Source organism: Phoxinus phoxinus (genome assembly GCF_949152265.1).
Source record: "Phoxinus phoxinus genome assembly, chromosome: 11".
NCBI lineage: Eukaryota > Metazoa > Chordata > Actinopteri > Cypriniformes > Leuciscidae > Phoxinus > Phoxinus phoxinus.
This window is the reverse complement of record NC_136886.1, coordinates 35,595,902-35,623,401: the sequence shown is the minus strand read 5'-3', so window position 1 is coordinate 35,623,401 and position 27,500 is coordinate 35,595,902. Positions and strand designations below refer to the sequence as shown.

The following is a 27,500-nucleotide window of genomic DNA, read 5'->3' as shown; positions in this document are numbered from 1 at the left end:
GACCGCTTGATAAGCAAGTGAGATAGCCTCGACTACCCACTTGCTCATAACCTGTTTCGATGCAGGGCAACCCTTCTTGGTTGAGCCGAAGCAGACAAATAACTGCTCTGATCTACGCCACAGGGCAGCTCTGTGAACGTAGGCATCCAAAGCCCTAACGGGACACAACAGATTGAGTCTTTCCTGATCTGGGGTATAAAAAGGTGGAGGACAGAAGGCCTGCGGCACAATTGGGCTTCTTAGTAAGAATCTTAGGAATGTACCCCAGCCTAGGGTGAAGAAATGCCTTAACCATACCAGGTGCAAATACTAGGCATAAAGGAGCAACCAACAGGGCTTGCAAATCCCCAATTCTCTTAATAGAAGAAATAGCAAGTAGGAATAAAGTTTTTAATGTAAGGAACTTTTCTGAAACCTCTTTAAAAGGCTCGAAGGGAGCCAAGGCCAGACCCTCAAGTACAATGGCCAAATCCCAAGCCGGCGCTCTAGAGTGCAGTGCAGGCCTCAGCCTCAATGTGCCACGGAGAAAACGATTAATAAGAGGATCTCTCCCCAGAGAAGAAGCCCCCAGAGGGGTGTGATACGCAGATATAGCTGCTACATACACCTTCAAGGTGGAAGGAGATAATCCAGCAGAGAAACGGTCTTGTAGGAAATCGAAAACTGTACCAGCCGGGCAGTTAACAGGATCAAAATTACGTTCTCCACACCAAGTAGAGGATCATTTCCATTTCAGAGCATAAGAGCATTTTCTCGTGGAGGGAGCTCTGGATTGCAGGATGGTCTCAACGACCTCAGTCGAGAGACTGGATTCTATGAGCTGGGCCCCCTGAGAGGCCAAGCCCACAGTCTCCACAACTCTGGGTGAGGGTGAAATATCGTGCCCCTTGCTTGGGACAGCAGATCCCTCCTGACAGGAGTCTCCATCAGAGAGCCGTCCAGAAGGGACACTAGGTCCGAAAACCATACTCGGGCCAGCCAGTACGGTGCTACTAACAATAGATGAGCCCCTTCCCGGCGAACCCTCTCCAGAGCTCTCCCGGGAGCATTGATACCGGGGGTAAGGCGTACAGGTGTGACCTCGGCCACAGCTGCCTACAGCATCCGGTCCGAGAGGAGCTGGATGAGTGAGGGAGAACCACAGTGGGCAATGGGTTGTATCGTACGATGCAAAAAGATCGATCTGTGCTCGACCAAAGTTCTCCCATAGGAGCTCCACCACCTCGGGGTGAAGTCTCCACTCCCCGGGCCTCAGCCCCTGCCTCGACAGGATATCTGCTCCCACATTCAGCTGCCCTGGAATATATACTGCCCTGAGAGACAGCAATTTCCCCTGGGCCCATAGGAGGATCTGATGAGCCAGTTTGCATAATATACGAGACCTCAGACCGCCCTGATGGCTGATGTAGGAGGCCACCGATGTGTTGTCCGAGCGGACAAGCACATGGTGGCCTCTCAGGTCTAACAGGAAGTATTTGAATGAAATACCGCCATCATTTCTAGCCGATTTATGTGCCAGGAAAGCTGAGGGTCCTGCCAAAGACCTGTCGCCGAGTAGCCACTCATGACCGCCCCCCATCCTGTGAGGGAAGCATCCGTCGATAGCGTTAAGCGTCGACAAGAACCCCCAACACTGGGCCCTGGGCGAGGAACCAAGGCTTCTTCCACATGACCCGATATTGGTGACCCGACATGACCCGACCAAGAACCCGATATTGGTAAGCTTCGCCCCCGAAAGCAAACCTCAGGAACTTCCTGTGATGAGGATGGATAGACATATGGAATAAGCATCCTTCAAGTCTATTGTGACAAACCAGTCCTCGGACTGAATCAGTGACACAATCTGTTTGAGCGCAAGCATCTTAAACTTGAGTTTCTGAATTCTGCTGTACTCGGGCTTCCCCCTGGGCAGAGACACTGGATCCAGCAGGTAAAGGCTGAGATAGGGCGGGGCCCGTCTCAAACCCCGCTGCTAGATCCATCTGCGAACCCCAAGATGCGTTTCGCCGCTGTGCCTTGGCAGCAGCGGGACCCGTACCTCAGGGAGAGCGAAGCGAACCGATCCTCCTCAAAGAACACCCGGCGAGAGCGGAGCGTCCTCACAGACAGCAGCAGCTCCCTCGAGAACTGACGGGTCATGCTCCACTCCCAAACAAGCAACACAAAGCTGATGTGTGTCCCCACCCGTGATTTAACGAGGGCAGGGAACAATACAACGCTTGTAATCTTGCTTGCTCGCCATAGTGATATATATATATATATTGTGAGTGTAAGTTTGACAGACACAAATAAATAAACAAAGGACATATACAGAGAGTGCTTGCTGAAGAAACAGAAGCTGTCACGCTCTGCGCTCAGGGGTGCTTTATAGTTTCCTGGTCTATGACGTCACCTGACATCTCGCTGATTCATTGGACTGATTATACACGTGCTTCATGACGCAACACTCGGAGGTGTTCACACAGCGTACACGCAGCGGAAGTTCCCTTGATAGGGAACATGGATCCACATAAACCAATATTCTTAGTCCAATTTGAGTCCAGATTGCATTTAATACCAACAGCAGAATCTCCAGAATGTGTGTGTGTGTGTGTGTGTGTGTGTGTGTGTGTGTGTGTGTGTGTGTGTGTGTGTGTGTGTGTGTGTGTGTGTGTGTGTGTGTGTGTGTGTGTGTGTGTGTGTGTGTGTGGGATCTCACCGCGGGCGATGCGCAGGACTCTCATGATGCGGATGATGGTGGGGTTGATGGGAAGTGAAGCGTTTATTTCGATCTCCTCCAGAATGATTCCCATCACAGACAGCAGAACGATGGCAAGATCGAGCTGATTCCACCTGAGGAGAGACACACACACTGAACGAGCCGCGCGCGCGTGTGTGTGTGTGTGTGGAGGACTTCAGTGCGGGACGTTACCTGTCTTTGAAGAAGCGTCTGATGCCGAACGCCACGAGCTTCAGCGTCGCCTCCACCACAAACGTGGAGCTGAAGAAGTAGTTGCAGTACTGGAGCGCCGTCTCCAGCGACTGGGAGAAACCACACGCAACCACGATCACACACACCGAGATACAAATAACTCAAGTTACTCAACTTAAAAGGTGAAAGTAATATATTATATAGACTCATTACATGCAAAGTGAGATATTTCAAGCCTTTATTTGTTATAATTTTGATGATTATGGCTTACAGCTTATGAAAACCTTTTCACAATATTCTAATTTTGAATTTGGGGTTTCCATAAGCTGTAAGCCATAATCATCAAAATCATAACAAACTCTTGCAGCATCTCTTCTCTGAAAAGTCACCATGAAACCAAAATAAACAAATCTTTTTTTTTTTTTTGGAATATTGTAGTGATGGACGATATATCGGCCACCGTATCGGCCAATATATGTTAATTTCTAATGTTATTGTTATCAGAAAGCCGATAAATAATGGATTATGAGACACTTCAGATGTGCACTGTTCAACATGATGGTTTTGAATTGCTTGAAATATGATTTGAATCACTTCAAAAAAAGACAATACGGTTCAGTGCAAGTCTGTCATATCGGCTACATAAAATCATAATGAGAACATTATACTTGTGTGTTTGGGACATGGATTTTAATGGTGAGACTTTTGATTTTGTAATCAGGCTCTCAAAAATTACATACAAATTTAGAATTACATTTATCGGCCAATATATCGGTTATCGTTTTTTCAAAAATAAAGAATTATCGGTTATCGGTATTGACCAAAATGTTCATATTGGTGCATCCCTAGAATATTGCTGTTTATTGTACATGATTTATGGGTGCGCATCATTATAGTTTTAATAATGTTGAATGAGAATAAGTTCCTCTTGCAGCATCTCTTCTCTTCTCTGAGGACGAGGGCGGGGCTATAACCTGTCACTCACATGAGATCAGCCAATAGCAAACCACAACCATCCAATCAACTCCCCACAGACACAATCAAGCCCCGCCCACAGACACAATCAAGCCCCGCCCACATGTGTTCTTGTTCCTGAAGTCAATACCTCGTTACAGAAGTAAACAGACGCTACTAGTCCTCACACTGATGATTCGGGCAACGTCTACATTAATCCGGAGACATTTTCGTTGAAAAACGCTCTCCGTCTACACTAGCGTTTTCAGTCTTTTTCCGACGTCTCAGTGTGGATGAGAAACTTTTGGAAAATGCCTGAAAACGCTGAATTCTCCTTTACTCCACATGTGTAAACCCTCACAGAAGCTCACTGAGATGATACAGACGTAAAAATAAATAATAAAGTTATCGCGCAATTCTTCTGACGGGATCATTTTATTTAGCAGAATATCTCCTCATCACTGATGCTCCAGGTCGCTCTCACTCACCATTATATGTTTGGTGTAAAACGCTAAAACTGTTCTCATGTTTCAACGCCGGACAGCAGATGTGAGTGTATTCTGTCATCTGTGCAGGACTGTGATATGAAGAGTGTGTGAAGGAACACATTTTACCAACAGTGTGAAAGTGAACATAACAGGCACAATACCGCTATAAACATCAATATCTATTGGTTCAATATGCGTCACATGACTAAACTTACGTCATCGTTTTTAAATACCTGTGTTTTGACAGTCCACACTACAACACGAAGACTGCGTTTTCAAATGTATCCACTTTGGAGAGTGTTTTCATTAATAAAAGCGCCGTCTCAGTGTGACCGGAAGGCCAGAACAGAGAGAAAGATGCGTTTTCAAATGAAACCGTACAAGGCCTCAAACTCTGGTTCAGGCCGAACAGCTGATTGGCTGCAGTGGGTCACGTGACGGTGCTGCTCACCTGTGGTTGGCTGTAGTGCTCCAGGCTCATGGTGACCACATTGATGCAGATGATGAGGGTGATGAAGAGGTCCAGATAATGACTGGTGCAGAACGAGTGAATCATCAGGCGAATGCGGCCGTACGAGGCGTAATACGGCAGACGCTGGGCCTCTGCACACACAAAGTTTATTATTATTAATATCATCATAACTGGCACCTTTATTTCACCTTCATGTTTCTCTACACTGATTTTTAATGAAACTTGTTTGCGGTTTCCGCAGAGAAACCACGCAGAGAAACCACGGAGTAAAAAATAAAAAGGCAATTTTTTCTCTCGCAATTGCATGTTTATGTCTCGCATCTGACTTTATGTTTTAAAATTGTGAAGTAATCTTGAAAATCTGACTTTTTTCTCACAATTGCAATTTATAAGTCAGAATTATGAAAAATAAACTTGCAATTTCAAGAAATATTCAGCAAAATAAAATCAGAATTGCAATATATAAATTGCAAGATATATATAAAAAGATGTCTCTTAGAATTGTGAGATAAATTTACAATTGCAAAAAAAAATTCTAAAGTGGATATAAAGACACAATTCTGCGAAAAAACGTCAGAATTGCAATATATAAAATCAAGATTCTTTGTAATAGTATCAATATACAGTTTTACAGTTATACAGATTTTTCTCAGAATTGTCAGATATAAACTCGCAAACCTTTATTATCATTTTTTTATTTGACAAGAATCACAACCAATAAAGAGATGGATGAACTGATGGACGGATGGATGGATGGATGGATGGATGGATGGATGGATGGATGGATGGATGGATGGATGGAAGGATGGAAGGATGGATGGAAGGATGGATGGAAGGATGGATGGATAGACTGATGGATGGATGGATGGATGGAAGGATGGATGGATGGATAGACTGATGGATGGATGGATGGATGTATAGACTGATGGATGGATGGATGGATGGATGGATGGATGGATGGATGGATGGATGGATGGATGGATGGATGGATGGATGGATAGACTGACTGATGGATGGATGGATGTGTAGACTGACTGATGGATGGATGGATGTATAGACTGACTGATGGATGGATGGATGGATGTATAGACTGACTGATGGATGGATGGATGGATGGATAGACTGACTGATGAATGGATGGATGTATAGACTGACTGATGGATGGGTGGATAGACTGACTGATGGATGGATGGACTGATGGATGGATGGACTGATGGATGGATGGACTGATGGATGGATGGATGAGCTCTTACTGCGCCTCCTCCTGTCGAGCCGCTGCTGCCGCTTCTCCTGCCGCCGCTGGAACTCCTCCACCTCCTGATGCTGACGGCACTTGTGGAAGTTCTCCACCACCACGCCCACAAACATGTTCAGCACGAAGAAGCTGACGATCAGCAGGAACGAGATGAAGTACAGCAGCATCCAGGGGCTGTTGTTTTTCACGGGCTGGACAGAGACGCACAAGAGAGTCATCTGAGTCCTGATCGCCGAGCGAATTATCATATCAATATCATATAATATCATCAATGCACATTATGAATTACAGTTTTTCTGAATGGCTAAAAACACTAAATCTCGTTTTCTGAACCAAATTCTCAAAAGCCTAAACCAATTTGTCACACCAGAATGTGTGTGTGTGTGTGTGTGTGTGTGTGTGTGTGTGTGTGTGTGTGTGTGTGTGTGTTTTACCTGTTGGTCGATCCCGACAGCATCCAGCCCGTGGTACATGATATTTACCCATCCATCTTTAGATGCCAACACAAACAGTGACATCAGAGCCTGAAATGGAAAACCACCGAACACACACACACACACACACACATTTATTGTGGAGTGATGGATACTAAGGGAAATATAAAACGTAATTGAATTCAACATACTGATAATAATAATAATAGTATCTCAATGATATAAACAACACTGGTTCAGATATGGCCGTTCAGCTCAAAACTATATTTAGTCATGAAGAGACGCATCGACCCTCACCTGACCCAGGTTGTCAAAGTTGTACTTGTGATGAACCCAGCGGTAATTCACAGACAGACAGTCGGACTTATTGGTGATGTTCTTCACATCCAAACCCACACAGTAAAAGAACTTCCCTTTGAAGAGCTGTTGAGACACACACACACATGCGCACACACACGCGCACACACACACACACACACACACACACACACACACACACACACACACACACACACACACACACACACACACAGTGAGATCAGCGTCTGACGGAGCAGGGCGAGGGATCAGCGAGGACTGAGTGTGAGTGAGATTAACCTGAACTCCCAGGATGCCGAAGATGATGAAGAACGCGCAGCAGATCAAGACGATGTTCCCGATGGGCTTCAGCGATGTGATCAGAGTCTCCACCACCAGCTTCAGTCCTGGAGCGCGACTGATCACCCTGAGGAACCATGAAGAACACCATCAGAACCACACAGACCCGCACAGACCCGCACATGAAGAACACCATCAGAACCACACAGACCCGCACAGACCCGCACAGACCCGCACAGACCCGCACAGACCCGCACAGACCCACACAGACCCGCACATGAAGAACACCATCAGACCCGCACAGACCCGCACAGACCCACACAGACCCGCACATGAAGAACACCATCAGAACCACACAGACCCACACAGACCCGCACAGACCCGCACAGACCCACACAGACCCACACAGACCCGCACAGACCCGCACAGACCCGCACAGACCCACACAGACCCACACAGACCCGCACAGACCCGCACAGACCCGCACAGACCCGCACAGACCCGCACAGACCCGCACAGACCCACACAGACCCACACAGACCCACACAGACCCGCACAGACCCGCACAGACCCGCACAGACCCACACAGACCCACACAGACCCACACAGACCCGCACAGACCCGCACAGACCCACACAGACACAGACCCGCACATAACCGCACAGACCCGCACAGACCCGCACAGACCCACACAGACACAGACCCGCACAGACCCGCACAGACCCACACAGACCCACACAGACCCGCACAGACCCACACAGACCCACACAGACCCACACAGACCCGCACAGACCCACACAGACCCACACAGACCCACACAGACCCACACAGACCCGCACAGACCCACACAGACCCACACAGACCCACACAGACCCACACAGACCCACACAGACCCGCACAGACCCACACAGACCCGCACATAACCACACAGACACAGACCCGCACAGACCCGCACAGACCCACACAGACCCGCACATAACCGCACAGACCCGCACAGACCCACACAGACCCACACAGACCCGCACAGACCCGCACAGACCCGCACAGACCCGCACAGACACAGACCCGCACATAACCGCACAGACCCGCACAGACCCGCACAGACCCGCACAGACCCACACAGACACAGACCCGCACATAACCGCACAGACCCGCACAGACACAGACCCGCACAGACCCGTACAGACCCGCACAGACCCGCACAGACCCGTACAGACCCGCACAGACCCGCACAGACCCGCACAGACCCACACAGACCCGCACATAACCGCACAGACCCGCACAGACACAGACCCGCACATAACCGCACAGACCCGCACAGACCCGCACAGACCCACACAGACACAGACCCGCACATAACCGCACAGACCCACACAGACCCACACAGACCCACACAGACACAGACCCGCACAGACCCACACAGACCCACACAGACACACACAGACCCACACAGACCCGCACAGACCCACACAGACCCACACAGACCCGCACAGACCCGCACAGACCCACACAGACCCACACAGACCCACACAGACACAGACCCGCACAGACCCGCACAGACCCACACAGACCCACACAGACCCGCACAGACCCGCACAGACCCACACAGACCCACACAGACCCGCACAGACCCGCACAGACCCGCACAGACCCGCACAGACCCGCACAGACCCGCACAGACCCGCACAGACCCGCACAGACCCGCACAGACCCGCACAGACCCACACAGACCCACACAGACCCGCACAGACCCGCACAGACCCGCACAGACCCACACAGACCCACACAGACCCACACAGACCCGCACAGACCCGCACAGACCCACACAGACACAGACCCGCACATAACCGCACAGACCCGCACAGACCCGCACAGACCCACACAGACACAGACCCGCACAGACCCGCACAGACCCACACAGACCCACACAGACCCGCACAGACCCACACAGACCCACACAGACCCACACAGACCCGCACAGACCCACACAGACCCACACAGACCCACACAGACCCACACAGACCCGCACAGACCCACACAGACCCACACAGACCCACACAGACCCACACAGACCCGCACAGACACAGACCCGCACATAACCGCACAGACCCGCACAGACCCGCACAGACCCACACAGACACAGACCCGCACATAACCGCACAGACCCACACAGACCCACACAGACCCACACAGACACAGACCCGCACAGACCCACACAGACCCACACAGACACACACAGACCCACACAGACCCGCACAGACCCACACAGACCCACACAGACCCGCACAGACCCGCACAGACCCACACAGACCCACACAGACCCACACAGACACAGACCCGCACAGACCCGCACAGACCCGCACAGACCCACACAGACCCGCACAGACCCGCACAGACCCGCACAGACCCGCACAGACCCGTACAGACCCGCACAGACCCGCACAGACCCGTACAGACCCGCACAGACCCGCACAGACCCGCACAGACCCACACAGACCCGCACATAACCGCACAGACCCGCACAGACACAGACCCGCACATAACCGCACAGACCCGCACAGACCCGCACAGACCCACACAGACACAGACCCGCACATAACCGCACAGACCCACACAGACCCACACAGACCCACACAGACACAGACCCGCACAGACCCACACAGACCCACACAGACACACACAGACCCACACAGACCCGCACAGACCCACACAGACCCACACAGACCCGCACAGACCCGCACAGACCCACACAGACCCACACAGACCCACACAGACACAGACCCGCACAGACCCGCACAGACCCGCACAGACCCACACAGACCCGCACAGACCCGCACAGACCCGCACAGACCCGCACAGACCCGCACAGACCCGCACAGACCCACACAGACCCACACAGACCCACACAGACACAGACCCACACAGACCCGCACAGACCCGCACAGACCCACACAGACCCACACAGACCCACACAGACACAGACCCGCACAGACCCGCACAGACCCACACAGACCCACACAGACCCACACAGACCCACACAGACACAGACCCGCACATAACCGCACAGACCCACACAGACCCACACAGACACAGACCCGCACAGACCCACACAGACCCACACAGACCCACACAGACACAGACCCGCACAGACCCACACAGACCCACACAGACACACACAGACCCACACAGACCCGCACAGACCCACACAGACCCGCACAGACCCACACAGACCCACACAGACCCGCACAGACCCACACAGACCCGCACAGACCCGCACAGACCCACACAGACCCACACAGACCCGCACAGACCAGCACAGACCCGCACAGACCCACACAGACCCACACAGACCCACACAGACCCGCACATAACCACACAGACCCACACAGACCCACACAGACCCGCACAGACCCACACAGACCCGCACATAACCGCACAGACCCGCACAGACCCACACAGACCCACACAGACCCGCACAGACCCGCACAGACCCGCACATAACCGCACAGACCCGCACAGACCCAGACCCGCACAGACCCGTACAGACCCGCACAGACCCGCACAGACCCACACAGACCCACACAGACCCGCACATAACCGCACAGACCCGCACAGACCCGCACAGACCCACACAGACCCACACAGACCCACACAGACCCACACAGACCCGCACAGACTTGCACAGACCCACACAGACCCGCACATAACCGCACAGACCCGCACAGACCCACACAGACCCACACAGACCCGCACAGACCCGCACATAACCGCACAGACCCACACAGACCCGCACAGACCCACACAGACCCGCACAGACCCACACAGACCCACACAGACCCACACAGACCCACACAGACCCGCACAGACCCGCACAGACCCACACAGACCCACACAGACCCGCACAGACCCGCACATAACCGCACAGACCCACACAGACCCGCACAGACCCACACAGACCCGCACAGACCCACACAGACCCACACAGACCCACACAGACCCACACAGACCCGCACATAACCGCACAGACCCGCACAGACCCACACAGACCCACACAGACCCGCACAGACCCACACAGACCCACACAGACCCACACAGACCCACACAGACCCGCACAGACCCGCACAGACCCACACAGACCCACACAGACCCACACAGACCCACACAGACCCGCACAGACCCGCACAGACCCGCACATAACCGCACATAACCGCACAGACCCGCACAGTTGCGCTGCTCTACAGAGTGTGTGTGGCGGTGTGTGTGAGTGTGTTGCGCTGCTCTACAGAGTGTGTGTGGCGGTGTGTGTCAGTGTGTGTCAGTGTGTTGCGCTGCTCTACAGTGTGTGTGAGTGTGTTGCGCTGCTCTACAGAGTGTGTGTGGCGGTGGTGACCTGAGCGGGCGTAATGTCCTCAGCAGTCGCAGCACTCGCAGCACGCCCAGGATCTTCGCTCCGCCCGCCATCGACACCACAATGTCAATCAGAGACACGAACACCAGAAAACCATCCAGAACGTTCCAGCTGCTGCGCAGATACGCTCGATCGCCCAGATACAGGCCCTTAGACACCACCTGACAGAGAGAGAGAGGGGGGGGGGGGGAGAGAGAGAGAGAGAGAGAGGGGGGGGGGGAGAGAGAGAGAGAGAGAGAGATCTGCTTTTATAAACAAAACAGTTTATTGAACCTTTACCTCAAAATATTAAATTGCATTAGAAGTACTCGAGACTATGATATACTGTAGTATTGTATTATTTTATAATGACTGGCGGATGTTTGTATTGTCGCTGGTAAAGTCAAATTGAGAATTTCCACGACAGTTTATATAAAAATATGCAATTTGATGCAGATGCTGATATTTATATGGACAAAAATATGAAATTCTGATGCTTGTAATGTAAATCAAATCGCAGATACTGACAAAAAATGCATATAAATATCAATATGTCCCAATAATTTCTTAGTAAGATGATATTTAAATGCTCAGTTTTATTATCAAAACTCTGTAGTTTTAAAACATAATGCAATGCAATACAATAATGATTGATAGATGAACAAATAAACCTTCATCAAAAGCCTGATGATCATATTTCACTCATGATTTTTATAATAACTGATGCATGATAATCAAAAAACCTTCAACTTCAAATAAGAAGTTATTCTCACGTTTACTTGATAAAACCAGTGCAGATTTGTGATTCATCTTTGACCAAAAATGGTTAGGGTAGATTAGGGTAGATTAGGCTTAGGGTTGGGTTAGGGTTACGGTTGGGGTTGGGTTACGGTAGGGTTAGGGTTACGGTTGGGTTGGGTTAGGTTAGGGTTGGGTTACGGTAGGGTTAGGGTTGGGTTAGGGTTGGGTTACGGTTGGGTTGGGTTAGGTTAGGGTTGGGTTACGGTAGGGTTAGGGTTGGGTTAGGGTTGGGTTGGGTTAGGGTTGGGTTACGGTAGGGTTACGGTAGGGTTAGGGTTGGGTTAGGGTTGGGTTGGGTTAGGGTTAGGTTAGGGTATCTTACACTGACCAACATTCACTGTGTTCATCACCTCAAGATGATCATTTAGAGCTCGTAGAAGTGTGCAGGATTTATGGGGTTAATCAACCGTGTGCAGTTTTAATGGTTGATCGTGAGGTTGAGGGCCACGAAAGACAAGGAAGAGATTTCTCTTTTAAAACTTCATAAATCTATTATAATGTTGGACCTCTGCATGATTATTTGATAAGTTTCACAGCACTCTTTGGCTTCTGTCTGTGAGCCACCCGAGCAGCGCTGACACACACTCTTCTGACACACACTCCTCTGACACACACTCCTCTGACACACACTCTTCTGACACACACTCCTCTGACACACACTCTTCTGACACACACTCCTCTGACACACTCTTGTTCTGACACACACTCTTCTGACACACACTCCTCTGACACACACTCCTCTGACACACACTCCTCTGACACACACTCCTCTGACACACACTCCTCTGACACACACTCCTCTGACACACACTCCTCTGACACACACTCTTCTGACACACACTCTTCTGACACACACTCTTCTGACACACACTCTTCTGACACACACTCCTCTGACACACACTCTTCTGACACACACTCCTCTGACACACACTCTTCTGACACACACTCTTCTGACACACACTCTTCTGACACACACTCTTCTGACACACACTCTTCTGACACACACTCTTCTGACACACACTCTTCTGACACACACTCCTCTGACACACACTCCTCTGACACACACTCCTCTGACACACACTCTTCTGACACACACTCTTCTTCTGACACACACTCTTCTGACACACACTCCTCTGACACACACTCCTCTGACACACACTCTTCTGACACACACTCTTCTGACACACACTCTTCTTCTGACACACACTCTTCTGACACACACTCCTCTGACACACACTCTTCTTCTGACACACACTCTTCTGACACACACTCTTCTTCTGACACACACTCTTCTTCTGACACACACTCTTCTTCTGACACACACTCCTCTGACACACACTCTTCTGACACACACTCTTCTTCTGACACACACTCTTCTGACACACACTCCTCTGACACACACTCCTCTGACACACACTCCTCTGACACACACTCCTCTGACACACACTCTTCTGACACACACTCTTCTGACACACACTCTTCTGACACACACTCTTCTGACACACACTCTTCTGACACACACTCTTCTGACACACACTCTTCTGACACACACTCTTCTGACACACACTCTTCTTCTGACACACACTCTTCTGACACACACTCCTCTGACACACACTCCTCTGACACACACTCTACTGACACACACTCTACTGACACACACTCTTCTGACACACACTCTTCTGACACACACTCTTCTTCTGACACACACTCTTCTTCTGACACACACTCCTCTGACACACACTCTTCTGACACACACTCTTCTTCTGACACACACTCCTCTGACACACACTCCTCTGACACACACTCCTCTGACACACACTCCTCTGACACACACTCTTCTGACACACACTCTTCTGACACACACTCTTGTTCTGACACACACTCTTGTTCTGACACACACTCTTGTTCTGACACACACTCTTGTTCTGACACACACTCTTCTTCTGACACACACTCTTGTTCTGACACACACTCTTGTTCTGACACACACTCTTGTTCTGACACACACTCTTGTTCTGACAGACACTCTTGTTCTGACACACACTCTTGTTCTGACACACACTCCTGACGGTCTTCACCGCGGTACGCCTGACAGGTGCAGAGATGTGCGTCTGCAGCTGATTCTCCTCAGGACGTGGACGTGGACCCTGTCGCTTCAGACCGACACTGACAGCATCACCAGTGCCACACAGTAAGCGTGTTTCCATTACAGATTTGCACAAAAATCTATTGCGAAATGACGGCGTTTCCATTAACCGATGTTATGCGACTAAAACGTTATTTTTTTCTTCTTGTGATAATCATTCCAAACATCATGGCGATGGATGTTGGTGTATATCCAGCCGCCGCACTGTTTAGCGGACCCCGTCCGAATGATGGCCAAAAGTATACTGATGAGTTTAATAAACTCAAGGCGTCAGTTTTACTCCAGAAAAGCACAGTGAGAGCGGGGTAAACACAGTATAAGAAGTGTGTAAGTACATAAACTCATTTCGGTAGAGTTGAGGGAGCGTCGGCGACTGGCTCAGGGTTCGGGAGTAAATAGAGAGAGCTACAGTATGTGGATTAATTCATCAGCCACACAACACCTTCTCGTCGGTGCAGCAATGGCGGATGTGTACAACTCGCTGTGAACTCGATCAGGGGGGCGGGTCTATGTTAAACGGCAGTGTCTGTCAACAGTCGTGGGCGGGGCCTGTGTAGTGATGTCACGCCGGCCCCATGGCTGAACACGGGTCATTGGGAGACACTGATGATGATTTATGGGGATTTTAAAAAAAAGGAGTGAGTGGATTTTTATCACTATAGGGTGGTTGTGTACACACACTGCCAACACACATTTATGTCCCAAAAAAAGTGCATTTTGCATAATAAATCCCCTTTAAAGTGTAACATTACACCAGTGTTGCCAGTCCTGAGAGTAATGAAGAGCAGCCGCCGCCAGAGGAATAATCACTGATTACATTCTGTTAATGTTATTCTGTTTTGTTTTTTTTGCACTGTATTTATTATGATTAACTGCCCATTTTTGTCTATATGAGCACAGCCACTGCTACAGATTTTTACGCTACTATTATTTGAACACAGAAGTGTCTCTGTTTCTGGTGTGCAGGATACCTTAGAAACACACACATGAAGTGCTCAGGTGAGACGTTACCTTGACTGTCATCTCGGCCACAAAGATGGCAGTGAACACATAGTTGGAGATGGTGAGGAAGACTCGCTCCTGAGAGAGAGAGAGAGAGAGAGAGAGAGAGAGAGAGAGAGAGAGAGAGAGAGAGAGAGAGAGAGAGAGAGAGAGAGAGAGTGAGACACGGCATCGAGAGGTAATAATGATACAGCGGCGCCAGAAATGTCAAGCTAAGAATGAGATGTGAGACTTTTACATTACCGGAGTAAAATATCCTGTGATTATTACGCTTGAAATGTCACACCAGTCCTGGTTTAAGATTGAACACAGCTGAGTCTCTACAGGACCAGTCATGATACTGACACCGACCACAATCTAGAAATCGTTACTAGGGTGTGTGATGATGGTCTTCAATTCATAAACATGTTCAGTTGAATATGTTTAAGCATTTGTTTGATTTCAGTCTTATTTATACCCAGTTAGGACATGATGGTATTCTAACAGTAGTTAATGTTCATATAATCTGTGAAATGCATATAGATTATAAAATCCAGCTTTTAATGTAGTGTATGTGTGTATGTGGTGTTTTTAATCTGCTTTAAGACACACCATGTGTAAGTTCATAAGTGGACAGCATTGCTGAGTATTTTCTGCTTAAAACTGCAGTGAACCAAAGACAGTCTCAAACACACGGTTTGAAATCGCTGGTGTTTCTGACGTCACACACTACCTTGTTACCAATCAGATCAACATGTGATCGTCCACCAGTGGATCTCTGAGTGAGTGAGTGAGTGGAGGCGGGGCTCATTTGCATATTCATAGAGCCGAGCATACTAAATGAGGCGAGGGTGTCGAATTACAGTCAAGATATTTTAAGACATGAAGAATATTTTTTTCATTTGTCATTTTGGTGATCAAAGATGAGTTTCAAGGGATAAAATGACTGACTTCAGGGGGACTTTAAATGTTTAAATTTTGATATTAAAGGGCACCTATTATGACATTTAAAATGTTCCTAATGTTGTTTTGGGAGTCCCCAACAACAGTTTTACATGCATGCAATGACAAAAAACACTTTTGTTGTCGTATAATATGCATTTATTTTTACCTGATTTGCTCACCGACTCCCAAATGATTCGTTCAACGACTCATTTTTTCAAACCCCTCCTCTGCGTGACGCTAATCGTTGATTGGTCAGATGACCCAGCAGTGTTTACAGAGATAATACTTATTGTTTAACACGGAGTACAATTATGCTTTTATCAATTAAATTGTGTTATAATAATGATTATAGTCCACTGCTTTGTAGTTTGTAGTAAAAAACTAAAAATAAGATAAAGAATTTAATGTTATGTTAGCGAGCATAGCCCAGAGTTCATATTGTAAAAGCACAATCAGTCTTTGTTTGCGTTAGCCTGATGCATAAACATAACGTTTAAAAAAAAAAAAAAAAAAAAAAAAATGCAGTTACGTTACTACGAGGTATTACTCTATTCTATAAGACAACTCCGAAAACAACGACAAACACTTCACAAATCTCAATACAATTGTCATTGAAGACCTAGAAGCTAAACGGTGCTTACACAACAAACAAAATAATTATTAAGCATGCTACATAAAACATAAAAGCAACAATTATTAATAACACTTACAGGCTGTGATACGGAGGAGGAAGCTGATGCAAATACACTTGGAACTGAACCTTCCTTCAATATCAGCCGACTCGCGAATCCAAGTTTGATTGCATTTAAGTTGGTAAAGCAATCCTCTTCAAAATGGCGCGAACAAAGCACACGGCTCGGACTATACTTCTGTGATATATTGTATATATGAATTGTAGCCACTTAGTCTTCAAATGCTGACTTCACTTGAGCCGCACTTCAGAACACAGCGTCTCGTCGCCATGATGTTTTCAAGCCTTGGAGAGCAATAAGTGGGCGTATCGTATTCAAATAACTTGACAAGTTGACGTCATCTAGTCAGAGAAAAAGCTTCGGTCTTCTAACGATTCATAAAAATGACTCCGAGTCGACTCTTACTTTTGAAAGACAATAACTTTATATACGGTGCACTTTCATATTTCAAACTTTGCAGGATGTTTTTGTTCACTTAGATCTATGTTACATACTACATGAAAGGTACATTTCAAAATTCCATAATAGGTGCCCTTTAATGTTTCCCACTAGAGGGAGCCGCAGGATAAGGAATCTTTCAAGCCTGGTGTTTTTCTGTCAGTTTCCATCATTTTGAATGGAAATAAATGCATTGATCTGGTTCTAGTTCATTGTATATGTTTTACATACTTAATGTACATAGAATCTGTGAAATGTTTATTGATTATTGAAGGTTTAACTTTTGTAGAGCTCAATAAAACATATTTTTAAAGATTTTTTTCAAGTTGTCAGACACATATTGATTTCCAATTAAAAGGAAGAGACCATTTGAACTTTTTCAAGATACTATATAATATATATTATAAAGCAGATCTATGCGGTGGAATTAAACCTGCCGATTCTCCTCTATGAAGCTTTCTCGTGACAGTGTTCATGCAGAGCTGCAAATCAGCGTGTCACTACGGCGAGACGAGTCGCGCTGACTCAAGCTGTGAGCAGTGTGTGTGTGTGTGTGTGTGTGTGTGTGTGAGTGATGAAACGTACCAGACTGCCCTGGTGGATTCTGGGTCTCTCCAGAGCCACTGTGATACAGTTGAGGAAGATGAAAGCAAGAACCACATAGTCAAAGAGCTTATGAGCGATGATAGTCTGACACATCAGACGAAACCTGCAGGCAGAGAGAGACGGGGGGGGGAGAGGAGAGAGAGAGAGAGAGAGAGGGAGAGAGAGAGAGAGAGAGAGAGAGAGAGAGAGAGAGAGAGAGAGAGGTAGAAGGGGGGGGGAGAGGAGAGAGAGAGAGAGAGGGGGGGAGAGAGAGAGGTAGAGGGGGGGAGAGAGAGAGAGAGAGGGAGGGAGGGAGGAGAGAGAGAGAGGGGGGGGGGGGAAGGGGAGAGAGAGAGGGAGAGGGGGGGAGAGGGGGGAAGGGGAGAGGGGGGGGGGGGGTTAATTGGATCACGCGCGCTCCACTGACTTCACTCCTATTGGTTGTCGCTCCCAAAAGTCGCTCTTCATTTGCACAAAGTTAAACAGATCTCAACTTTGTCGCGCCGCCAGACACGCCCCATCCGGTCGCCAACGGTCGCTGTCGCGCATGTCGCCGGAAATCGCCCACTCCCCATTGAAATGAATGGTATCGTGTCGCTTGTAGTGTGAACGCAGCTTAATCCATCGTAATCTGATCAGATCTGAGAGTCTGTAGTTCTGTCATCATTTACTAACCGGTGTCTTTCTAAATCTTATTAGGATAAATAAAATACTATTTATTTCTAAATAATTGAGAATGATTTAAGACATGTGTACTTTAGAGTCAACGTGACATTTTAATAGAGTTCAAAGTATGATTTTCACCCTGTGAAATGTAACTGAGTAAAGGTACAGGTATTCAGCACCAGAACTGGAGTACAGCACAGATTCCCCAGATGAACACTGGCGAGCAGGACGAGGTCGAGGGCCGTGAGAGAGCGGCGCGGCCGTGGCGTTATTATAATGAGCGGTGCACCCGTCTCGTAGCGCTCGCGGAGGAGCAGAAGCATGAAGGAGGAGCGACGACAGCGAGACCGAACAGGCCTGAGTTTATGTTGTGTTCTGCTTCTGCTTTATGTCCGAGGAGCTGCCGGCTTATACTTCATTTTTGTTTTTGTTTTATTTTATTTTATTATTAAAAGTGTTGAATGTTCGCCGGTTCCCGCCTCCTTCCTTCTATACACTGAACCTCATTACAAATACATCAGTACAGTAGTGAAGGACAATTCACCTTTGGCTAAGCCCCGCCCCCCTTAGTTACTGTTGCTACGTCCGTCAACTTCATCTGGGCTCTGGTCTGGTATCAACATGGCTTATGCTGTGACGCTCTTCCTGCTGAAGTTTTATCAAACTTTTATAAAGCAGCAAATAAAGTGTCTGAGAGAAGTAGGCAGAAGCGGCTCAGTGTGCGTTCGAAGGCTTTATTCAAGACATACCGGAGAAACACAAGCAACAACAAGATCCAGATAGAGGCAGAAGCATAACGGTCACAGTCACATGACCCAGCGCATCATATCCTGATGGAGACGGAGACTGGGACTCACAATATCAGGAGCAACACTGTTCATGCAGAGCTGGTCTCTATTCACTTCTATAATCGCTATTACAAAGCAAACGGACTACGCCAGTATAAAGTTGTGTTTATTAGCAGCGTGTGCTAGCGTATCAACAATTAGCGCAGAGAACCGAAATCATGACCTAAACCAGCATAAAACTGTCTAACTAGTGTAACTCACAGTAAGATTAAAACACAAAAGTGTGTTGTTGATCTCGAGGGGTTTCGCTGACTGAGGACGTCCACACAGTTTAATCCAAAGACGACAGTTGTCAGTATTTAACTTCGGTTTTGGGAAGGGGAAAAACAGACACCGCCTCCAGCCTCTCTGGGAAACACGTATCTGTGTTACAAACGCCCCCGGCACAACGCTTAACCATATTTCTGATAAAACTATGACGGTAATATCCTGCCGAGACCAAACATATGAGACGCCGGTGTTAAAGTCAATGGAGCGCTGTGAACAAGTGTCGGACCGCTGTGGAGCTCGTTCTTGGCTGCGCTGTGATTGGTCAATCTACATTCTAGGGTGTGGCTTAGCCAAAGGCTTACAATCAGAACGATTGAACAGATTTGAACAGAATGAGAGTCTTCCAGTAATACGTACTTGTTATGAGGGGAAAACAAGTAAATGGACCAATCCTCCCTCTTCTCACACCAGTCTGGACGATAAACCTCCATCATCTTCTGGACACGGAAACACAGGCTCTGCGTATCACACACACACACACACACACACACACACACACACACACACACACACACACACACACACACGACTCTGGTTATCTGAGATCAAGGTAACTCTTTCCAATTAACTTTGAATAACAGTTTCAATTTCCCTGGGAGACATTTCCAATAAACGGAGTAATATATGAGGATTAATACATCCGCGTGACGTCCACATTGATGCGATCGGACAGTTGCTGTGCCCACAGGAGTTCGGCTATTGTGTTTGCTGTCACTGTTCATGATGAGCTTCTTCATGTTGTGTATTCTCCACATCACCGCTGCTGGATTTCACTGATGAGACGTTTATTAAAAGCTGGAATGAGCCGAGTTCCTCCTCAGTCCTCTGTCAGACGGGATGAGTCCCGCTCAACAGTGAAGCGCTCTTCTAATGATACGCTCAAAGCGTTTTTAAATCACTTCGCTGAAAGCAAGGCCTCGCTCAAGGACTCTTAATACTGGGAGACAATCCAGAGAATATCAGGACTTTATTCCACTTTTTCTGTGCAGCTTCTCAGGGACAATCATCTGAACTTAGCATAATGGATTCAACAGCAGAGCTGAGAGAAGCACACCCTTCCACCCATCCATCAGTCTATCCATCAGTCTATTCATCCATCCATTCATCCATCAGTCTATCCATCAGTCTATCCATCAGTCTATCCATCCATCCATCCATTCATCAGTCTATCCATCAGTCTATCCATCCATCCATCCATTCATCAGTCTATCCATCAGTCTATCCATCCATCCATCCATTCATCAGTCTATCCATCAGTCTATCCATCCATCCATCCATCCATCCATCAGTCTATCCATCCATCCCTCCATTTATCTGTCTATCCATCAGTCTATCCATCCATCCATCCATTCATCAGTCTATCCATCTGTCTATCCATCCATCCATCCATTCATCAGTCTATCCATCAGTCTATCCATCCATCCATCCATTCATCAGTCTATCCATCAGTCTATCCATCCATCCATCCATCCATCCATCAGTCTATCCATCCATCCCTCCATTTATCTGTCTATCCATCAGTCTATCCATCCATCCATCCATTCATCAGTCTATCCATCAGTCTATCCATCCATCCATCCATTCATCTGTCTATCCATCAGTCTATCCATCCATTAATCCATTCATCTGTCTATCCATCAGTCTATCCATCCATCCATTCATCAGTCTATCCATCAGTCTATCCATCCATCCATCCATTCATCAGTCTATCCATCAGTCTATCCATCCATCCATCCATTCATCAGTCTATCCATCAGTCTATCCATCCATCCATCCATTCATCTGTCTATCCATCAGTCTATACATCCATTAATCCATTCATCTGTCTATCTATCCATCCATTCATCAGTCTATCCATCAGTCTATCCATCCATCCATCCATTCATCTGTCTATCCATCAGTCTATCCATCCATCCATCCATTTACCAGTCTATCCATCCATCCATCCATCCATCCATTTATCAGTCTATCCATCCATCCATCCATCCATTTATCAGTCTATCCATCCATCCATTCATCAGTCTATCTATCCATCCATCCATCCATTTATCAGTCTATCCATCCATCCATTCATCAGTCTATCCATCAGTCTATACATCCATCCATCCATTCATCAGTCTATCCATCCATCCATCAATTCATCAGTCTATTCATCAGTCTATCAAGTCTATCCATCCATCCATCAGTCTATCCATCCATCAGTCTATCCACCTATCCATCCATCTACCTATCCAACCATCTTTCTGTCTGTCAATCCATCTACCTATCCATCCATCTATCCATCCATCCATCCATCTATCTATTTATCTATATATCTATCTATCGAACCTATCTATCCATCCATCCATCCATCCATCCATCCATCAATCCACCCATCCATCCATCCATCCATGCATCTATCTATCCATCCATGCATCTATCCATCCATCTATACATTCATCAATTCATCTGTCTATCCATCAGTCTATCGATCCATCCATCAATTCATGTCTATCCATCAGTCTATCCATCCATCCATCCATCCATCTATCCATCCATCCATCCAGTCTATCCATCTGTCTATCCATCAGTCTATCCATCCATCCATTCATCAGTCTATCCATCCATCCATCCATCAGTCTATCCATCCATCCATCCATTCATCAGTCTATCCATCCATCCATCCATCCATCAGTCTATCCATCCATCAATCCATTCATCAGTCTATCCATTCATCCATTCATCAGTCTATCCTTTCATTCATCCATCCATCAGTCTATCCATCCAATAGTCTATCCAGCAATCCATCAGTCTATCCATCCATCCATCAGTCTATCCATCCATCCCTCCATCCATCAGTCTATCCACCTATCCATCCATCTACCTATCTACCTAACCTATCTACCCATCCATCCATCCATCCATCCACCTATCCAACCATCTTTATGTCTGTCAATCCCTCTACCTATCCATACATCCATCCATCCATCCATCGACCTATCCATCTGCCTATCTACCCAACCTATCCATCCATCCATCCATCCATCCATCCATCCATCCATCCATCCATCCATCCATCCATCCATCCATCCATCCATCCATCCATCCATCCATCCATCCATCCATCCATCCAGCCATCCATCCATCCATCCATCCAGCCAGCCAGCCATCCATCCATCCATCCATCCATCCATCCATCCATCCATCCATCCATCCATCCATCCATCTGTCAGTTTGTAAATCCATCTACACTCACATAGTCAGTGTCTTCCTCCAGGTTGTTCTTGCGTGCGCTGAGCTGTGGATAAACCTCTCCCAGCAGTGGCCCCTGAGGGCCCGGGCTCTTCCCATTACAGTCCTGGTGTTCGGCAGACTCACTCTTCATCCGGGCCAGAGGGGGGCGCTGCAGGACCTCGCTCTTCATCCGGGCCAGAGGGGGGCGCTGCAGGACCTCGCTCTTCATCCGGGCCAGAGGGGGGCGCTGCAGGACCTCGGGCAGCTCAAGCGAGAGGGAGAGAGAGAGACGGGCCCGGCGGGATAGGGAGGGTGGGGGGGGCAGGAGAGACTCGTGCTCCGCGGGGTGAGAGTGAACACTGCGCACACGCAAACTGCCCCCAATGCCTCCCCCAGCCCTCGGGCCTCCACTGTTCCAGCTGCACCGGCGGCTCCAGGACGGGTGAGCGGGAGGACGCCCCCAGTGGTGGTACTGGGAACTGCGGCTGTGGCGCTACAGAGAGAGGAAGAAAACTGATGCATTTGAAAAATATCTAGAAAAATTAAGAAACATTTGATTCCTAATGAGATATGTCTGTCTGTCTATATATCTATTGACCTATCTGCCTCTATCCATCTTCCAGTTTATCTGTCTATCTTTCAGTCTGTCTCCATCTAACGAGCGGCAGCTCCTCCAGTAGCTTTGTTTGAGCTCTCGTGTTTTCGGTCTTTCATAGCCCTCTTTTACTTTTAACTTTGTCATTACATATTTAGTAGAGTGCTGTTCTATCATACTTTTATTCTATCCTACGGATATTGACTTTTTTATTATTGAATAACGACCACAGACTTGTCTACATCAGAGACAACAGGTCATCAAACTGAGCGCGGGACAGGCGGAAGTACCGCTGAAAGCGGCCGTCATCTAGGCGCAGCTCCCGGAGCAAATGGTGAAATTAGCCAAACTGGGTTCGCCTCCGGAGGGTCTGGGGGACCCAAGTACGGCGACGATGACCCCTACGCCGCTGTTCTGCTCTCCAAAGCAAATACAGAGCGGTAACTCTCTCGATGAATGCTCGATCAACAGCCACCATCTTGCAAACAGAGCCTCCTAGCACTTGCCCCTCCCACAAGAAGCAGATTTCGCCTCAGACGCGTGTCAATTTTGCCGTACTGGGGACGCCGAGCGGGCGAGGCTAGGCGCAGGGAGAAGCGGTGGAGATTCAAGCCCTCAGTTCCATCTGTGGTTATGGGGAATGTCAACTCACTGCCTAACAAAACCAATGAGCTGGCTGCATTAGTGAAGAATGTGAGGATCTACAGGGAAAGCAGACAGAGACACAAAGGCTAGCGGGAAGCGTAAAGGGGGGGCGGGGGGGCTTGCGATATTTATCAACAACAGATGGTGTAATTCTGGACATGTTACTGTGAAGATGACAACCTACAGCAGGGACATTGAGCTGTTGGCTGTAAGTCTCCGTCCTTACTACATGCCTAGAGAGTTTTCTCACAACATCACGGTTTGTGTTTGCATCCCCCGCGAGCACAAGCTGAAGCCGCGTTTGACGTCATCCACTCGGTCATCGTGAGACTGCAGACACAGCACCCAGAAGCCTTCATGTTTATTTCTGGGGATTTTAACCATGTCACACTGGACTCCTGTCTGCTTTCTACCAGTGTGTTGACAGAACTATTGATCTACTGTCTGCTAATGTTAAGGATGCATACACTGCTATTTCTGTACCGCCACTGGGGAGGTCAGACCACAATCTGTTCTGCTCCATCCTCACTATAAGCCCAAAGCTGTGAGGCAACCCATCACCACACGTTCCTTCAGGAAGTGGTCTCCTGGGACGGAGACTGGTTCCAGTGTACTGACTGGGGAATGCTGCATATGGGGAGGACGTTGAGGGTATCACTAGCTGTACAACTGACTACATGAACTTCTGTATGGACATTGTTGTTCCCACTAGATCTGAACGCTGCTTTGCCAACAATAAACCCTGGATCACCAGCAACATCAAAGACCTCCTCAACCAGAAGAAGAGGGCTTTTATGATTGGTGACCAGGAACAGTGAAGATGCATACAAAGGGAGCTAAAATTCCCAGAAGAAAGTCCCTAATTGCAGAAGACAAATGGAGCAGAAGTTGCAGCAAAACAGCATGAGGTCGGTGTGGGAGGGCATGAAGACCATCACAGGCAGTAGCTTGAAGTGTGGGTACCTCGTGGAGGGGGATGTGGAGAGGGCCAACCGGTTTAATAACTTTTTTAATAGTTTTGATTGCCCCCCCCCCCCCCCCCCCCCCCCCCCTGACCAGGAGAAAGCCAGTCTAAAGACAGCGGCGCTGCGCGTTAGTCAGATGCTATTTTAAGGGCGCGCGCTTGGCCATTATGTAGCGTGTGAACAACACACACACTTTGATTCTCTAATATAAACACAAAGTTACTTGCATTTCAGAGCGTTAAAATAGGGCCCAGTAAGTCCAAGACTGCTCAAAGCCTGTGCTATAGAGCTTGGTGACCCTTTACAATATATCTTCAACATGAGTCTGCGTTTAGGGAGGGTTCCTGTGCTGTGGAAGACGTCTAGTATTGTGCCTGTACCGAAGAAGCCACACCCCAAGGCAGGGCTCCAAACAAAAAAATAAAGTAAGGAGCCATTGGCTCCTATAGGGGAAAAAAACAGGCGCCAAATAATTTTTTTAAGAGCCACATAACAATGCATTTTAGTCACCCTGTTGTGTGCATGTCTCTCCTCATTACAGTTTCAGCATTTTCATCTTGTGAATGTTTAACACAGTCTCACCCCAAAACGTCACATACTGACGATACATTCGCGATTATGTGATCGTGTGCATTTTTATGCTTGTTACTGTCCCTGTATTTTCTCAGTCTCTTTTTTGAAATGGTTAGTTCCTGTTATGAACTCCGGTTTCCCCGCTATTTCTTTGCCCGCTCTTGAACAAAAGTCACAAAACATTTTTTGTGTCTCGTGATTATACCTCAGCCAAGAAAACTCCTGAATCCAGGACGTTTTTAAATGTCTTTCGACACGGTGTTCATTGACTGATGCGGAGAGATGAATCCCTGTGTCTCTGGCATTCTCTAGCGCGCTCGTGCTGGCACAGCTGCTGGAGCCTGTTTTTTTGTTAGCAGGTGTGTCATCCGTGCTGGTGATTGACAGAGATGAGGATTGCTTGAAGAAGTCCGATATTTTTCGCTTTGACTTTTTTTTCTGGCGCGAAAGGTGACATTCGCTTTACCCGTTCATATTTTGGCGCTTTCACTCAGTTCACAAAGCGTCTCATTTCATGACGTTAACAAAACACATGAAGCGATAGGCTACTGGTTATAAAACATGCACGTATGATGCAGATTTTACAATCAAAGGGAGTAAATTTGTATTGTCGCCAATGGCGACCTTGGCAGAAATTTCACTCGCAAATAAATATATTTGGTCGCAAATGCGACCATTGTAGTCGCAGTTTGGAGCCCTGCAAGGAGTCGGCTGCGGTTACACCACCTCAGACCACAGGTCCGGCACACACTCGACCCTCTACAGTTTGCGTATCAGGAGAGGCTGGGGGTGGACGACGCCATCCTCGATCTGCTCCACCGGTCTTATTCGTACCTGAATACGGGTGGTAGCGCTGCGAGAATTGTTTTTTATTTCTCCAGCGCATTGAATATACCATCCAGCCCCCTCTGCTGAAAGACAAACTGATGGGGATGGCTGTAGACCTAAACCTAATAAAGTGGGTTACAGACTATCTTACTGAGAGTACGCTCGACGGAGAGACTGCGCCGCGGAGAGCGTAGCCAGCAGCACAGGAGCACCACAGGGGACAGTCTTGTTCACCCTGTACACCTCAGGTTTTAAGTACTACAAAAACTAAGGAGATGGTGGTCGACTTCCGGAGGCCAAGGCCCTGTCTGCAGCCTGTGCTCATCGACTGTGTGGAGGCGGTCCAGAGCTACAAATACCTGGGTCTGCAGCTGGACGACAGACTGGACGATAGAAAGATCTATCCTTCCATCAGCCTATCCACCTACCTATTCCATCTATCTGCCCATCTATTCATCTGTTTGTCTATCAATTTGTCTATCTATCCATATTCCAGTTTATGTCTATCTATCTCTCAATCCATCTATCAATCTGTCAATCTATTCGTCTGTCAATCTATCAGTCTGTCAATCTATCTATCCATCCATTCACCTGTCTATCTCTGTGAACTGCGGCTGTGGCGCTACAGAGAGAGGAGGGAATCTAACGACACGAGCTGTTTAAACACTGAAGATGAGTTAACTTTACACAATCACGTGTGTGTGTGTGTGTGCGTGCGTGCGTGAGCGTGTGTGTGTGTGAGTGTGTGTGTGTGTGTGTGTGTGGGGTAATTGCAGTCGACGTGTTTCTGATCTTGCTGACTGCATTCGCT

At 48.0% G+C, this 27,500-nt stretch overlaps 1 protein-coding gene across 1 annotated transcript in view; it reads right to left on the bottom strand.

Moving 5' to 3' along the window:
- cacna1ib (calcium voltage-gated channel subunit alpha1 Ib) overlaps window positions 1–27,500 on the bottom strand; it is a 108,620-nt gene that overhangs the window by 10,894 nt on the left and 70,226 nt on the right. The window contains exons 19-30 of the mRNA XM_079629515.1: window positions 23,106–23,576; window positions 20,228–20,328; window positions 18,087–18,210; window positions 15,457–15,525; window positions 11,502–11,680; window positions 7,112–7,238; window positions 6,812–6,937; window positions 6,515–6,604; window positions 6,079–6,271; window positions 4,805–4,956; window positions 2,912–3,021; window positions 2,699–2,832 (exon numbers count right to left, since the gene is read on the bottom strand). Of these exons, the coding sequence (XP_079485641.1) occupies window positions 2,699–2,832; window positions 2,912–3,021; window positions 4,805–4,956; window positions 6,079–6,271; window positions 6,515–6,604; window positions 6,812–6,937; window positions 7,112–7,238; window positions 11,502–11,680; window positions 15,457–15,525; window positions 18,087–18,210; window positions 20,228–20,328; window positions 23,106–23,576 (1,876 nt within the window). The remainder of the gene's footprint in view (window positions 1–2,698; window positions 2,833–2,911; window positions 3,022–4,804; window positions 4,957–6,078; window positions 6,272–6,514; window positions 6,605–6,811; window positions 6,938–7,111; window positions 7,239–11,501; window positions 11,681–15,456; window positions 15,526–18,086; window positions 18,211–20,227; window positions 20,329–23,105; window positions 23,577–27,500) is intronic.